Source organism: Epinephelus moara, chromosome 23, assembly GCF_006386435.1.
Source record: "Epinephelus moara isolate mb chromosome 23, YSFRI_EMoa_1.0, whole genome shotgun sequence".
Lineage (NCBI taxonomy): Eukaryota > Metazoa > Chordata > Actinopteri > Perciformes > Serranidae > Epinephelus > Epinephelus moara.
Genome location: NC_065528.1, coordinates 20,092,213 through 20,109,417, shown reverse-complemented (window position 1 = coordinate 20,109,417; position 17,205 = coordinate 20,092,213). Strand labels below are relative to the sequence as shown.

At 42.2% G+C, this 17,205-nt stretch overlaps 1 protein-coding gene across 2 annotated transcripts in view; it reads left to right on the top strand.

Moving 5' to 3' along the window:
* plxna4 (plexin A4) overlaps positions 1–17,205 on the top strand; it is a 317,597-nt gene that overhangs the window by 187,933 nt on the left and 112,459 nt on the right. For both annotated transcript variants that reach the window (XM_050036454.1, XM_050036453.1), the window contains exon 5: positions 9,561–9,661. In XM_050036454.1, coding sequence (XP_049892411.1) covers positions 9,561–9,661 — 101 coding nt within the window. The remainder of the gene's footprint in view (positions 1–9,560; positions 9,662–17,205) is intronic.

The window sequence follows — 17,205 nt, the reverse complement described above, 5'->3', positions numbered from 1 at the left end:
GATACACCTTTGACACAACAGTTCGTGCCATCAAGTGGCACCTAAGCAACTCCTGTTTGGATCCGATCATGAGAAAGTAATTTGAGGGCGTATCATTTTGATAGCAGAGTACATTACTCATCAGATTATAGTGTTGTGACTTGACATGGGCTCCAGGGCATTTGGGAACAGTTCGAGCTGTTTTTGTTACATCTAAGTCATTCAATCCATCCTCCAATGTTCCCATAGTCATACCATTGCCCTCCAGCAACCTAGCAAGCGCATGAACTCATCCTGCCAGCAAATGTTCAGTCAGTCACTAGTTGAATTTTATCAAGTATGTTCCTACATGGTTTTCTTGCTTAAGTACTTTTTTTCTCCATATACCAGGGTTTTTACATTCAGCTTATAAACTGTTGCTCGAAAGTGCTGCCACTGCCACACTCATGGTGCTCAATTATTTATATTCAGCGTAGCAAATGCAGATCTGTACGTGTAAATTATTGAAAATGTGTACTATAGTGGGGTGAGATCGTTCAAAGTCAAACGCTTTTTTTTCTCTTCCAGTTTTGAACCCCCTGAGGGAAATCCGACAAGCTAATTTGTGGAAGTATCGCGTCTTCGCATCTTATCAAAGACGTTTAATACCAGCATCCTTTAATTTCTATCAGCGGGGAAACTTTTTAAACCACATCCCTTACAGTGTAGCTTCCTCACCCCTCTAGTGTGTGGCTGCGAGTTATGAAGGTGTTTAGATGTGCATATTATGTTGTGTCCCAGTTTAGCTGCAGGCTGCTGTGGTCTAACAAGGCAAGTGAACAGAGCTGATGTGTTGCAGCCATCGCTGCCTGACACACTTCTGAAAAATGTCAACGAAGTGGGGCAGACAAGGTTGGAGAGAACTCTCGGCTCACTCAAAGTCCCTTCTGAAGTTTTACCTTTGTTTTCTCTCTGTTTCTCTCCTGCTGTTTCTCAGTATATTTCTGAATCGTGTGTTCTTTTCTCTTTCCCCGCAGCAGATAGTTTTGAATCGAAAAGCCCCATTATATTTTATAGCAGACAGACACTTTATAAAATTTGTCATTCATGTGAGTCATCATCAGCCTCTTCTGTCAATATCTTGGCTGCTGGAAACAGTCCAAACTGTGCACCGTCTCTGCTTAATACAGACCTTATTTTTACCCAGGCTATGCCCCAGGGCATGATGAGGCAGCATGTGCAAAATTAGTCAGTGTGTTTGTGTGTGGCTATACTTATAGCACCTGCCATGGGGAGAAATGGCATTACAGACTAAATGCAAATCCTGTTTGTGCAGTGAAGGGTCAAACTAGACTCCACACCTTAAATGCACCTTGACATCTAACATGTTTTCAGTATGGTTCCAGCACTGATGACTGACAGCTTAATGGGACAACATTAGCATGATTCGGGAAAGTTCTGTTGTTTGAAGTTATTGTTGCTTAGCTTAGCATGCCTTAGCTTTTTGTTGCTTATTTGGAAGACATACCAAAGATGATAAATGGTAGAAATATGTCAGAGCACCCCTCATGCAGGAGATTCTAATCTGTAAACTGTTATTAGTAAACCACCTTAAGCTTGTTAAACTGCCTTTTTTGTGTACAGGGGGGCCTTACCTTCTTTGGAACGGAAAGATAAGTGAAAATGATTGATTGTATCCGAGTCGCTTGTCATGCGCTGACAATCCTGACAGCGCAATGGATGGCTTTCTCATTTGACCTCCGAGAACCTCGAATGAAAACAATATTGCACTTGCAGCCACCGGCCCGCTCTGTTAACTGAGTTTATGATATGATACCGTTGGTTGGTGGTTGACGGATTGAGTGGTGCGTCAGCTGTGACGAGGCAGTGGGTCGTTGATGTGTCCCTCGCTTCATTTGACTCCCACGTCAATCTGTCCTCCATCCAGCTGGAGAGGGGGGAGAGGTGTGGACATGAGAGGACAAGACGGATAGAAGTTGGCACCAGTAAATGAATGAAGGAATAAATGACAGGATGAATGGATAGGGGGTGATAGATAAAGAACAGAATAAGAGACAGACCAGGAATTGAGAGGTGAAGTGGAGAAGAAACAGATTGTTGTTTTACCACTTGTAATAAACAAACACTGATATTGCCCTGGATAGAGGGACTGTATATACTCTGTGTTATCCAGGGGCACTGAAAGAGCTTCCACTGTACACATGTTTGCACGTTGGTAGAAATATTGAGGTCAGGAATTATAACTCTTATTTATTGTTATGTATATGATAGGGATTCATCGGCTGAACATTGGTATTGGCCGATATTCGGGGAATTATATACACCAAAAAGACTTTTGAAGCAGTTTTTGTTTTTTAAAAAAGATGTTTTTCATGTGAAAGGTTATGTAAAGGTTGTTTCATAAATGTATACGTTTGAATTTATGTTCGGACACTGTAATTAAGGGCCGTGTGACTTTAAAACAGTTAAATTATTATCTTATAATGGAAATTTCTTTGTTTATCAGGCACAAAATGGGGGTATAAATTATAACAAAAACAAAATAGATAACATCATACAAAAAACATAGGTGTTGGTATCGGCCAAACTGTTATTTTAACATCTGTATTGTGTTTCACAATTGGTACATTCCTAGTATATGAGCAATGATTTCATTTTTAAGGTTAAATGATTTCCACACATTTGCTTGCAGTCATCTGCATTATGTGATGATATTTAATTGGAGTCAACTACTGTCACAAGCAGCAATTTATCTTTGACACATGCACACAGCATTGATTACTTAGTGTGTTATTAAAACTGACCAAATAACACAACATAACAGTAATTTAGCCAAATTATTTTTTATTAATTTCTGCTTCCCAGCCAATAATACTGATGCACCGCCAGCATTGTGCCAAACTAATGAACAAACTCACACCAGGGAAGGAGAAAAAGACGAAGCTGGCCTCAGGGAAGAGGAGAAAAGATAAGAGAAGTTCAGTGTGCCCTACAGGCTGTAAGGCAGGATTGGGCTATCACTTTAATTTCCCTCTCTGTTCATTTGGAGTGCTGGAGTTTGGCTGCAGGTGGAATCCCTGTTTAATTACAAGTGGAGGGGGCAGGAAAAGAGTAGGATAAAGAGGAGGAGAGGAATAGGGATGAGGCAGAAGAATTAGTTAATAATAAAATTCTCTCCAGATTTATTAAATGATCACTTTCCAACTGCAGGTCGACTCGAAGGCCGCTGGCATTATGTAAGGAGGAGGGGAGACAGAGAGAAGAAGGAGGGAGGAAAGAAAAACAAAGTGGAGCTTTATCATCTCCTCAGTGTAATGATGAAGATCTTTAAGTGTGAAACCTGAATAGACTTAAAGCAAAGACGACTACACCTCTCTGCCTTTGACACCCCTCTTCCACAGATACAATAGACACACTTAGTGTATATATGCCGTATATATAATTTGATGCCATAGTGCCACCACAGTAAATGATCGAGTACGTCTTCATCTCTCTCCCCACACATTAAGGCATCAAGTACTTCTGTGATCTTGGCCTTTTTTTTTTTTTTTTTTTTAACAGCGTGATTATATTCAGCAGCTTCCATCTCTCCCTATTGTGAAAGGAGGGAGAGTGCAGGGTGTAATGGCTGTCATTTGCTCACCTGAAACAGGAGGGAATTATAAATACCATGCACCCCGTCCTTTGTATTTATCCCTGCTGATATGATAGCCCAGCCATAGTGAAGAGACAGCGAGCCATAATGGTCGCCTCTCTGGCAAAGCCCATGAAGAAGATTGCATGAAATGAATGTGATATCGAGATGAGAGAGACAAGGGGTGCATTGGGTCGTTTAGCCACCAAATCCCTCAATTTTTTTCTGATAAAAGAGGGGACAAAAGTGTTGCCTGCTTGAGTGTGTGTGTGCAGCAGATAGAGCACGGAGGCTTTGGAGAGATGATGAATGTATGATCTTACACACCTCAGAGCGTCTGAGTGACAGAGAAAGACAGACAGACAGAGGGAGAATGAATGATATCAGGATCCGCGCTCTGGAACAGAGGGTTCACATTGGCACCCATCCCTTCTGCTGGCATCTGAATGTGGTGTGTGTTTGTCTTTGTGCGTGTGTGTGTGTGTTTTATCTGTTGAGAAAACCATTTCCCCAGATGCAGGCATCTGAGGCCTCGATAGGCATCAGGAGGTCCCTTCCATTCTACAAAGCCTAAATCCGTGTGTGTTTTTGTATACGTGTGTACATGTGGGTGGTGTGTGTATCGGCATATCTGCCACCGATGAAGTGTTAAATTATAAAGCGTTGAGATATGGTAGCATTGTTTGCAACAGTTCTGTGTGGGTGCTTAGCTTTTATGGCAGATCACGAGGTGACAAACCACTCGATGCGGTGACATAGTTACGTAGATTACATAAACACACACACACACACACACGTACACAGGGAGATTGCGGTTTCATACACTCTCATGATAAGGCTTTGGTAGCTGAAATCCCTCCATAGGCTAACACAATGGCCTTTCTCTTCAGTGACTACCAGGTTATTTAGCTGGCAGTGGGCTGAGGCAGTGGCGGATCTCAGGAAGAGGAGCACGCTTGGTGGAGAGTGACAGGAAGGGGGGGGATCTATCATGTGAGATGCAACGAGGATCAGTGTTGAGTTTGATGCACACACTTGCACTGCTATCTCTCTGATTCCATCTCAAACTCATTCCCTTTATCTGCCTAATGCAAATACGCCTCTACACAGTAGGGAGGGCAAAACATACCAGCCGATTTTTTTCTTCTCCCCCCCAAAGCACACACACATGCTTAACACACAAGGACTCACTTGTATTGTTTTTAATCTGTACTAGCATGCTGGATTCCTCTTGACTTTGACAAGGAGATACGCCCCCTCTGAATTCATTCAGCTGTGTGTGAATCTGTGTCAGTGTGTGTGTGCGCACATGTCTGCCTGCTATTTATAGTACGTGTAGGGATACACAGAAGTGACATAAATGTAGAGAGCAAGAGAGAATGATGTATGTTTTTCAGAGTATCTCCATCGCGCCAGTGTGTCAGTGTCTGACTTCAGTGACAGTATGTGCGCCGCCTTTGCATCTGTGTGCACACGTGCTGAAATATGACTTCCACTGTGAGTGTGTGCAAAATCATGGCATTGACTTGGTGTGTTTTTGTTTGAGAGCGACAGAGAGAGAGGCTGTCAGGCAGGATGTGCTGTGTGATAGTCTGTGTGTCCAACAGAGAGAAGCGCCGCCAGTGCCAGGCTGCGCTGTAGAGATTCCACTACGCATAGGCGTTTCTGATCTCTTGTTACATTCAGTCATGCCCTACATTGGATGGTTTAATTATGGTCCTTTTCATACCCTCAAATATGGAATTTAGTCAGTAAAATGTGCTGCAGAGACATGTATAATTGCATCACTTATATCCGGTGGTATAAAGAGAGACCAGTATCCAAAGAATTTGATCCTCAGCACCTATCGGAGGCGTTGCACTGAAGCTGTGAGGTGATTTAAAAATTACCTAGATTACTGCTGCGTCCCAAATTACATACTTTCTCTGTAAAGTACATACTGCACCTGCCCTTACAAAGACAAACTGTTGCATGGAATAGGCATACTACTTCATTATAACATTGTACCTTGAACTTTGACACTCTTGCGCATATATCCTTGCAGTCGAAATTGGCATGTATTAATGTATTAATCATGCACGCAAGTCACAAAAAATATGTAGTACTTAACACTTGAATGCACCGTCATCCGTCATTGTTGCATCAGTCAGCTGTCAATGAGCTGTCATCTGTCTGCAGCTCAGTTGATGTGACGCATCATCTGCTGTGCAAAGTATTTTGGGTCTGAATAGACAGGAAAGCATGCAGTAGGACATCCTGCTATTATTGGCTTACTGCATTTAACATACTCTGTTTTGGGAAATACTAAATCTCTTCTGGCATACGAAAATATATGGTAAATTGGAACCAAGTTGTAGCCTCAGGGGCTGAAAAATGAAGCCAACATGGAAGTGCCAATAACTGCATTTTTTTTTTTTGAATGGCCACTTGAGGCTGGCTCCTGAAGCCACTCAATCCCCATAGACCCCCGTGTTAAAATGCCTAACTTTACATCAGAAGTAAACAGAAATAAACATGGGGGATTTGTTTTTTTTTAAAACTATTACTAGTTCACATTTATTAAGGCTTAAAGTTTGGCATAATTAAGGGCATTTCCGCTTTGAGTTATGGGCCATTTGCTGATAGTGTCCTTGGCTTCTTAGTCAGATACACCTCTTGCTTCTTCACAGCTCCAGCCTGTTGCCTAAATATGGTCACATCTGGCTCCAAAAAAAAACAAGATGGCAACGGCCAAGGTTTTAAAACAGGAGCCTACAAACCAATGGGTGGCATCAGGGTGGTTACGTCCATTATTTTTTCAGTCTAGGATTGGAACGTGCTGTAAATTAGTGCCATAGTGTCTTTCGGCAAGGAGCTAGATTTACGTCTTCCCCAACAAGCTGCACAGGTGTTGATTGCATGTTCTTACCTCTCAACTCTTTAAAGTACTGTATGGATACATCTTGTCTTCTTTATACTATAAGTACTATCATTTGCAGGGCTACATGAGAAGCAGCTGGATAGATGTGTGATAATCAGCTTGTAAATGCTTGTCATTCATCTGATTTTCTAGTAAGTAGAACAATGGCCAGTGGCAGTTTAACTGTACAGCACAGAGTGATGGCACAACCATCTGGTGTCTTTCTAATTCAGTTGGATTTTAAAGTCCAGATTCAAAGAGAGCACCTTTTTTCAACCATCATGAGGAAACATTTGTTCTACATACCTTGAATGTTGCAGAGAAAGGCAAAATATTTAATTACCTTCATCTAAAACTTGTACTTCAAGACTGAAATTCCTGTTAGTTTGCAGCCACACACACACACAAACAAACACACAGCTTTACCCCCATAATAACCCAATATCAGTCCCACACTGATGATGTTGTCTCTCCTTCCCAGCTGTCATCGGTGAGTGGCGTGAGTGACAGCGGTCATCCACCAATGACGGCTCATTAATCAAAAGTGCCAGCAACACCTATTATTGCGCCATGCTGTTACCATGGTGACAGGAGGAGGGGACGGCTGAGATCTACCTCAGCTTTGCCCCTTGCGCTCGGTCACTCAAGGCCCATGCCAATCAGTGCCAGTCAATGCCAGTTTGAATTGGCAGGGCTATATATCATAATAGATGGACTGCTCTCCCAAGTGGCCAAGTTGCACATATGGAGCAACTGGGGAGAGATGGCAGCTGTCAAACAGTTACAGTTTTATGAAAATTAGTGCTTATACACAATACTTTATATTCTGACTTTACATATTAGTTTGTTTGTTTGTTTTTTTTTGCAGTGGATGCAGATGGTTCTGGATGGTTAGATTTTGTGTTACTGTTCTTACAAAATAGATAAATATTTCTCTCATCACAGCTGCAGTGAAGTCAGATAGACAGAATTTATAGCTATCTCATACATTAATGGTAATAATATAGTTTTATTCAGGATGCACCCAATAATGCAGCAACAAGTTGAGTTTTTAGATAGGGTGCAGCTATACTGTTCACCTTTCAGCTAGACACACTGTGACCATACAGTATCTGATTGCAGTTCATGTGTTCCTTTTGTTTAGGGCCTTATTTATGTCTTTTTAGTTTACCTTTATTTAACCAGATAAGTCAGTTGAGAACCAATTCTCATGTACAGTGATGACCAGGCCAAGAGGCAGTGACAGGACGCAAGTTGATACAAGACATTTAAACATAGATACAGCTAGTGCAATAAAACATTAATAGTATAACTAGGGATGAATCTCGTTATGAATCTGATTGAATCTGATTGAATATGTGAAATGTAATCGATCAAATAAAGATCTGATTCTGAAATATAAGCAATGCATAGTCTCCTATTACGTTCTAGCTATCAGTTACTTTCTTTACTTTCTTCTTCCTGGGTGGGAAATAAGGCTTTGACGACTGTACGTCATTCATCTAGGTGTTATGCTACTTTCTGTGCCTCTCCCCATGTAAGCTTCATTTCTTTCAGCTCCCCTTCAACTGTTCTCCGCCAGGTGTTCTTTGGCCACCCAGGATTATGTTTTCCAGGTGGTGTCCATCGTTATGCTACCTTCGGTATCCTCTCCTTGTCCATTCCTAGGACGTGGCCTAGCCATCTGAGTCGCCGGTGTTTTATTTCAAGGACCACATCTCTGCATCCTGTCCTGGACTTCCAGATTGGCTGAAGTCTTGCGAATGCAATGCCCCTCTAGCTATCAGTAGACTGGTGTATTTTGAAAGCATGTTTCAGGCATTAGCAAACAAAAGGTGCAATATAACTGTTTTATGACACAGCGGCCATCTTAGGGTTGGTAGAAGAGTATGGCAGTGGCATTAGAAAAAGAAGCCAGCAAAACAAAGCATTTTTCAATTATATTTAATGTGTTTAAATGTCAACATGTGATATATATATTTCATAATCTATGCGGTTGTGTCAGAGAATATGCAATATGATGCTGTGAGCATTGATTGAGGAAAAATCACATTTGGTATTGTTTGGTATAGGCAAAGTTTCTGTTTTTTCAAATTATGACCAATAAATTAATTGATCGTTAATGTTACCAATGATCTATGAAGAAGTGCTTACAATTTGCAACCCTACTTTGTACTGTGTTCCAGAGAAGCAAATTAAAAAACAGGTGCAGTGATCAGAAACTGTTGCTTGTAATCAGTTATTAAAGGACAGTAACTGAATAAAGGTGTGGAGCATCTTTTGCAACACATTTCAACTGCAGTGAGTGACGGCCAAGAAAAGGGCGGACTTCAGAAATGACCATTCTAACATATATGCTACAACATAAATTGTGGTTACTGTTGGAGATATAGTCAGCTGAGTTATGGAGGTGTTTCGCCAGTGATAGTTTTATAAATGAACTGATTCAGTGGATCTTTCGCCTTGTATAGAGTGAAGGCCATCTGACAAGAGAATACAGGTTACAGTGATGAGTGTTGAAGGGGGCACTGGTGACAAAGCGAATGGCAGTGTGGCTGTCTGAAGTACTCTGCTACATTTCTAGCCGATTAGATGCAGCACTTGTAAGGAAGCACAAAAATGGACCATTATCCAACGATTCCCTGTACACTTTATTTTCACTCTCTTTTTGAGGTTTTGTGTTAGCTCTAAGCCATTACTGGCGTACATGGAATATGAAATTCATTATGCTTGTCTAACCTGAGGAGGGTTTTGTAAGTTGGAAAGTAATTGAAAATAGTATTTTGATGCCCCTAATCCATTCATTTATTATCAGAGATTCAACCTTTCTCTCTGTGCCTTTCTCTTAGGAAAACACACACACACACACTGAAGCAAGCATGTAGATATATTCTGATCACATTCAAATTCCTCCCATGACATACTTAAAAACTGCAGCTCTTAGATTCCTTAAAACATCACATTCCTCCTCTATTTCACATTCAATACAAAAGTGTAAACTGAGGGATTCTTCACCATATTTAATGCTTGTTGTTTGTTTCTCTGCAGCTGTCAAGAGTGCCAGTGGAGGCCTGTGGTCAGTACTCAACCTGCAGCGATTGTCTCGGGTCAGGAGATCCCCACTGTGGCTGGTGTGTCCTGCACAACATGTAAGTACTACTGGAGCTGTCATGCACACACCTATACAAACTGGGGTTGTCAACGTTTAACTGTTAATTGGTTAACTGCTGAGAATATTTTCGACTGGTAGGGCATGTTGGTCTATAGATTGATTCTGCTGCTTATCAGTTTACTGCAGTGTGCACCAACTAGATCTGGTGGGGGACAAACAGCAGGCTAGCCTTGATAGGATGCAGAAACACAGTGCCCACTCTCCTGTCTCCTCTGGTTAGCTAGCTTTAGCTGCTTTGCACTGCACACCGGCTAGTTCGGGTGGGAGTTTGCTAGCTGTGCCGCTCATTCAGCAATTACTGCTAGCAACATTGTACCGACCCAACAGCCTTGTTGTGGAAACATTGTGCCCAAACTCCGGTCACTCTGAGTAAGCGGCGCAGTTTTGGGTCTCAAACACCCTTTAGCGTCCTTTTTAGCTCTAGCCATTAGCAGTGTCAGCACGGCTAGTGGTGCTAACAAAGCTAACGATTCTAAAGAGAGTTTTGAAGCTTAAAATGAAGCCGCTTACTCACCGGAGCAACCTGAGGGGAGACCAGAGGATGGACAAAATGTTTCTGCAGCAACTTTACTCCACCACCAGGAGGTTGTTACCGGCAGTATTCACAAATGAACAGCGCCACTAACTAGCTCCCACCTGACCTGGGTGGTGTGCAGTGCTGAGTGGCCAAGAATAGCATTAGCAAACCAGTGGAGATAGATGGATGGGCAGTAGGCACCATGTTTCCTCATGTAAATACAGGTAAGCGGCTGTCTGTTATAAAAAAAAAAATAAAGCCAACAAAAAAATCAAATAAAAGGCAAGACATTTACATCACCAAACATTACAATTTTACCACCTCTGAATAGATAGCGCTTTGAAATGCAGCGCTGAAGCTTACTAAGTCAATGGGGCGCCAGACCAAAAGGAAAAGCCTCTTAAAAATGAACCAGCTAGTCACTGGTTGATGGTGATGGCAGGCTCTTGAAAGCAAAATTAACCAAAACTGACATCCCTAACTCAAACACAGACGCACATCTGTGTTTCTCGTTGTCCCTTTCATTTTTCAGGCACAAAAGCAATATTTCCTCACTCCCCCATTCATTCACGCATACTAACCAGACTGTTTGGGGGGTGCTGTGTTTGGGTTGTTAGCCTCCCCTACCTCCATGACGCCTGGGCCCATGCCCAGCACTCTATCCCTTGCAGCACTTGAGCATTCAGGGACTCCTCTAGCCAACCCAGGCCAAGTCTCAGATTGCTTTCCTGGGGCTCGGCCTTGTGCCAGCGGCCCCCTTAGATCCATTACCAAACCTACCCACTGGCATTGTTTACCAGCCCTGAAACCAGAGCCTGGTGAGAGCACAGACACTGACGGGCACTGCCAGGGCTCTAATGGGCACCAGTCCAAACTTCAAGAGTTGACACGAGGAGAGTGATAGCTTCTGTTATTGTAACTGAGCTGGAAACTATTGAATGAGATCTGCATTTTTATTCTTTACCTTAAAGCTTGTCCGTCATTCTCTTTCACACACACATAGATACAGAGAAATTCACACACACCCCAGCTGCTGTCAAATCCGTGTCCCTCAAGATTGGAGTGGGAGATAGTTCTTGCTGGGGGCAGGGAGATTTCCCACTCCACTGTAAATTGAAAATTGGTTTCTTGTGTTGGTGCTAGCCCTTGGGTAGAGTGTGTGTATGTGTGTGTGAGTGAGGCTGAGTACATTTAGCACCTTCATCCCTGCTGGCACTGAAAAGACATGGCCAGGGCAGAGAAGTGGTGTGAGTGTGACAGGAATATATACACTGAAAGGACAGGAGGTGGACAGGGGAGGAGAGTGACAAATAGATTGAGAAAATAAGAGATGAATGTGGAGATGACAAAGTAAGAGAGGTAAAGAATGGACTAGTAAATTCTGGGAAAAAATAACAATATCAGGATGGCTATCCTGGATACAAACTTCAAGGCGAGACGAGCTGTGAAAGAGGGGTGAAATGGGATAAAAAGAGTAAGTTTGTGTGCAGCAGAGTGAAGGAAGGAGAAATGGAGGATGAATGTGTTTGAGGTCTCCAGGGAAGAAAGTGCATTAGCAGACAGGACACACTCTGATGGGTTATGGGTCACCAACCAGAGGTGAGAGGCAAAGTCGCTCACACACTCATGCATGAATGTGCTATGCATCAGTCCAGATTTTCACGTTTATCACCATTTCTTGTATTGAACTTCCTCTCTAAACACTCCATACTTAAGCAAACATTAATCAGCCATGGGGGGTATTCAAGCAGATCATTTAATTTAAAAGTAATTTGTCTCAAGATAAAGGAGCAGGATCAATGTAAACAACAAATTAAGGGCTACCAGTGAGCAGCCACCATGCAGAAATTTGCCACTTTGAATGTGCCTGCAATTTAAATCAAATCTTAAGTGTATGCCACTGTATGTGAACATGGTCCGCATGTTTGTTTCCGTGTGTGTGTATGGGCGTACAAATCCATTAACACCCTGGACATCCTCCCAGTCAGAGCAAATGGGTGGCCACAGATTGGCCTGTCACACTTAGCCTGATAGAATCGGCTCACCTCGGCTCACCCCTCTCTACACTCGCATACACACAAGGGCAAACCACGCGCACACCTTTTTTGCTGGAGAATTAGTGTCAAGTCGCCAAAACGAGAATAGTGCCCAGCGAGACAGAGTGAGAGCGAGAGGGAGAAAATAACCAAAATGCCACTTTAGTCGATCTCGGGTGTCTAGGTGTTTGACCATCACAAGGGCAGAAAGGGAGATTACAGGTGTGTTTGTGAATGTGTGTGTGGGCAACACACGCACACATCCTGTCAATTGGACACACGGTTTTGCCTCCTTTTCAGCCATCCAGAACACAGACACACAAACACACATAAAATGCAGTTTGATTGATCGACCACAGGTTTACCTTTTCCAAAGTTCCTCCTCCTCATCGCCCCCCCCAGCTTGTGAATACTTAACAGGGTCTTGGTGTAACTGAAGCCCCCCTGAGCGCCACCTTTACCACAGGGCAGGCAGCACTTTAAACTCCTGCTATAATCATTACCAGCGCTTTGCCATTCTCTCTTATATTAACCTCTGTTAGTTATATATTTTGGTAAGACGTTTTACATTGACATTACTTTTTTGTGCTATGTCGTAGGGCTGCACAAGGTATTGCTAAGTTTTTTATTGTGACGTCAGTTTAGTCCATGAGCACATTGGGAAAGACTGTGATGTTGCACTCAGGAGTTAGTTGAAAGAGAGTATTGGTAAAAAACTGCACTTTGAAATGAAGCTATGATTCTTTATTTCATTCTGAAAGCAGCAGAAAAGCAGGACTAAGTACACTTAAATATTTATTGCATATTTACCTCATATTGTGCCACCCTATTTAACCAAACATAGGCTTTACTTTGAATTCACTACGGTCTCAAAACTCACTAACTCTTTTTTGCAGTTTCCCAAATCTGAAGCTTTTTGTTCTGATGAAGCAAATATTGTTGACATGTTGTTTACAACCCTGATTCCAAAAAAGTTATGATGCTATGTAAAAAGTAAATCAACTTATATTCAGTTGAATACAGTAAAGAAAAAAATCAAGATATTTAATGTTCAAACTGATAAACTGTTTTTTTTTTTTGTAAATATGCACTCATTTCTGATTGTTTTGCCTGCAGCATTTTCCAAAAACGTTGGGACAGGAGCATGTTTACCACCGTGTTACATCAGCTTTTCTTTGAACAGCTCTCAGTTACACATTTAGGAACAGAGTGCACTAAATGTTAGAGTTTTAAAAGTGAAATTCCTTTCTCAAGATTGACAACCGGGCCCCCCAAACTCAGTCTGTGTAGAGGGATTAGCCAAACTCCTATCTGAACACTGTGAGAAATTAATTTGTACATACAGGAAGCATCGTAAAGCTGACATTGCAAACAAATACTAATTTGATTAAACACTGATTCACAGATGAAATTCAGTGGGAATAGCCATGGAAAATCTTGGCTCAATCTCGAAGACAGTGGATAACAGGCTACTTAATGAATGCCATTCTGCATGTGCACCACTTGAGCAAGTCACACGCAGGCAAATATATGTGCGGATACATAGGACACACACAGTCACATATACAGTGTGCTTCATAAACATGTCACCTTTTCCCTGCAGGTCAGTTTTGTTTGGTCTCTTGGGGGTGATTATGAAATAATTAGCTGTCTCGAGACCTATAAAAACACACACTGAGATAACAGGGCTGTGAAATTTATACTTTGGTGGTCCCCTAGTTAATGGTTCAGGTACACTGTGTTTATGACACCATTCCATCCCAGTGCCCCCTTTATTTAAAAATATACTATGCAGGATTTCCCTAAAAACATGGGTTAGACTCATACAGACCCAATAGAAGTGTGGGGCGGTGTATTTTTCTGCAGAGACTCTTCCCTTTGCCTGTATTTCGTCATTTTCTTCTTATCGCCTATGTTTGGCATGTTTATGTGCGTGTACTCCTACAGCACTCAGCGGATGTCAGTGCTTCATAAAAAGATAGTGACCAGGTGCCAGACCATAAGCAACAGGCATCCGAGAAACACAGCTCAGAAAAAACGCAAATATAGCAAGGCGAAATTACAAACTAGAGTGAACCTGGGGTTGGCTTGTACTTTGACTATCACTGGCAAGTGTGTTTACAAACAGTAGCTGACAATCCTGCTGTAGTATATCTTTATGTCAGTCGTGAGGTCAGTAGCCTAAGTAGATCCTGTAAACATCCAAAGAGAAACATGCGTTCTGTGGAATCAATAGCCTTCAAGTGTCCAGCATAATCATAATACTGGTCACCCTCCAAACCCTGAAGGAGAAAGAGGCAACAAGTGTTGCAGTACTTAAAGTGCTGAAGGATAAAGAAAGTTGAAGAGAGAAAAGAAGCGCTATCTTTTGAGTTAGATACTGTGACCGTGAATTAACAATACATTAAGTCTGTCCTTGCTGAGTAGGTCCGACACACAGATACACAAAAACAGGCACACACTCACATACACTAGGTGACCCATAGCCCTTCCTCTCCAGGCATCTCCGCCATAACAAATGCAACATCTCCAGAGCGAGCTGAACTATTTGATATTCAGAAGACAGATATATTCATCCTTTGTCCCTCAGTCTCTTCTCACCTCCACCTCACCTCCTTCTCGACAGAATAACATTTTTATTTATATTGCGCCAAGAAGTGATTCAAATAAAAAAGGCGGATTGAAATCTGAAATGAATAATCATTGATAGATTATACATACAAGGTTGGATAGGTGGAGGTCGCTGCTGAATCGGGAACTTCTGAAAGGAGTAGTTCACTCAAAAATATAACTAATGTGTTAATTATTCACTATTTACCAGCTGGAATCGTGGACGTTAAAGTTTGCACTCTTATTTTATGGACATAAACGCCTCTAAAAGTGGGAGTTGTTGCATAATGGCAAAACAAAAGAACTTGTACAGCTTCCAAGTCTCTCATATCCACTTGTATGCTGAGTGCATTCTGAACATTTACTACAGTAATGCTTAATAAACCACCAGCGCAAAATCCTCTCATGCCAGCCTCCGGTTCTGTGATTGGCCTGGAGTCTTGTTCAGTCAAAGCCTGAATTGATTAACCTGTCATCACCGATTGTAGCCAAAGGGAGAACCAATGAATGACTGTCCATGAGTGAGCGACAGCATTTTGATGCTGGAAGCCCACAGGGTCAGTCTGCAGTGCTGTGGAGAACAGGGACAACAGATGGATGTGGTGTGAATTATAATGGAGTGTGGTTTTGTTCATATTTAATGCAAGGCTATCTTGTGAAATGTTTTCCCTGGTCTGGCCAAGGTTAAAGATATTTCTACAAAGAATAAAAATGTGAAAACAGGCACCCCGCCTAGAACTCTGACTGCAGACCAAAGGCTTAAACAATGCATCTTTAATAACATATAGCAAAAAGGCCAAAACACTGTGAACCCTCAGAATCCACACACACTCTCCCACACTTACTTTGTGCTAGAAGGAGGGGTGTGGAGTGGAAGGATAGCATGCAGTTCATCTTCAAAGTGTTCTTCCAGATAGTTTGTTGTTCCCAATCAACCTTGAAATCACCTCACTGGTCTGAGAGCAAACAGAATTGCAAGCACTCTCTTTCACACACACACACACACACACACACACACACACACACTCTCTTTCCCTATCAGCATTGCCTTTATTTACTCTATAGATCGGTGAGAGGAGCTGTTAGAGAGAACACCAGGGGAAGAGGAGAAAGGCAATCAATAGTACAGGGGAGGAAATCAACAGGAGTGGATAGTGCACCTGTGTATATGTGTGTGTGTGTGTCTCCGATAGCAGTCATTGTCCTTGACAAACACTGACCATACGTTTAGAAAGGCAAATGTCTTATTCATTTATTCATCCTATCAACTGCACATACTATATGCCCCCTATGTATTCTTCAGGCCCACTAGGAGCCCTGACACTTTTTGAGTGAACCTAAAAGCCTTACCTGTCAACCAAACTGTCTTCGCCTATCAAACTCTCACTCTCTTCTGCTGAGATGCAAGACTTATGCTAATGCCTGTCTAGCTCGACAGGTGAAAGGAAAGTTCTCACTCATATCAGCCCCCCCGCCCCACACATTTCATCATTCCCCTTCTTTCAGCTACTTTACCATTGACATTGGATGTCTCTGTCAACCACAGGGAGTCTCATAGAGGACTCTTACAGACGATTACCTGTAAGGGAGTATATTAGAAGCATAATGTGGGCCTAGGTAGAGTCGCAAGCACAAATGCATACGTGCTCGTGCTATGCAGGGCTGACACCTTTTGGTCAGTTGGTAGATTGGTTGGGGAGTACACTCTCAGCCAAATTTTCATTGATCAAACAATCTCTGATGTTACTTTCATAAGGCTGTGTGTCCACCAAAGCATTTTTCACAGCTAAAAACACCAGAGCACTTTGGAGGCACCACCTTTTTTTTTAGCATAAACACTTTTGTTGATTCTGGTTTCTATTATACAAAATATCTGCACAAGCCAAAATGTCAGTACAAGGTGGAGTACTTGCTTTTCTGTGGATGAAGGGAAGGCTGAAGCACAGAGGGAGAGGGACAGAACCGCTGAACCATGTGACCAGCAGTATGTTGGTGTCCAGCATTTGTAATGAACTTGAGGTATTTGTACCGCCTCTCCTTTATTGTGATTGGACGGCAGGGTTAAAAGTGACAGTGACAAGCACAGCACCAAAAGTCCAACTCTCTGTGACCAGGAGAAAATGCCAGATTTGCAGCGCTCAGCTGCTCAGTGCCTCGTCACACTGTTGGTTTCTGTAGCATAGTGTAAATAATCGGCATTCCTGTTGCAAAGAATTAAAAAAAAAAAATACACTGACCAGCAAAAAACATGAGTGCATTGTGGCTGCCATTGTTGGGGGTAATGTGTTACAAAAGTAGCAAAAGCTATTTACTACCACTTGCTATAACTCTACACAGAGAGTAATATTGTAAAGTAAC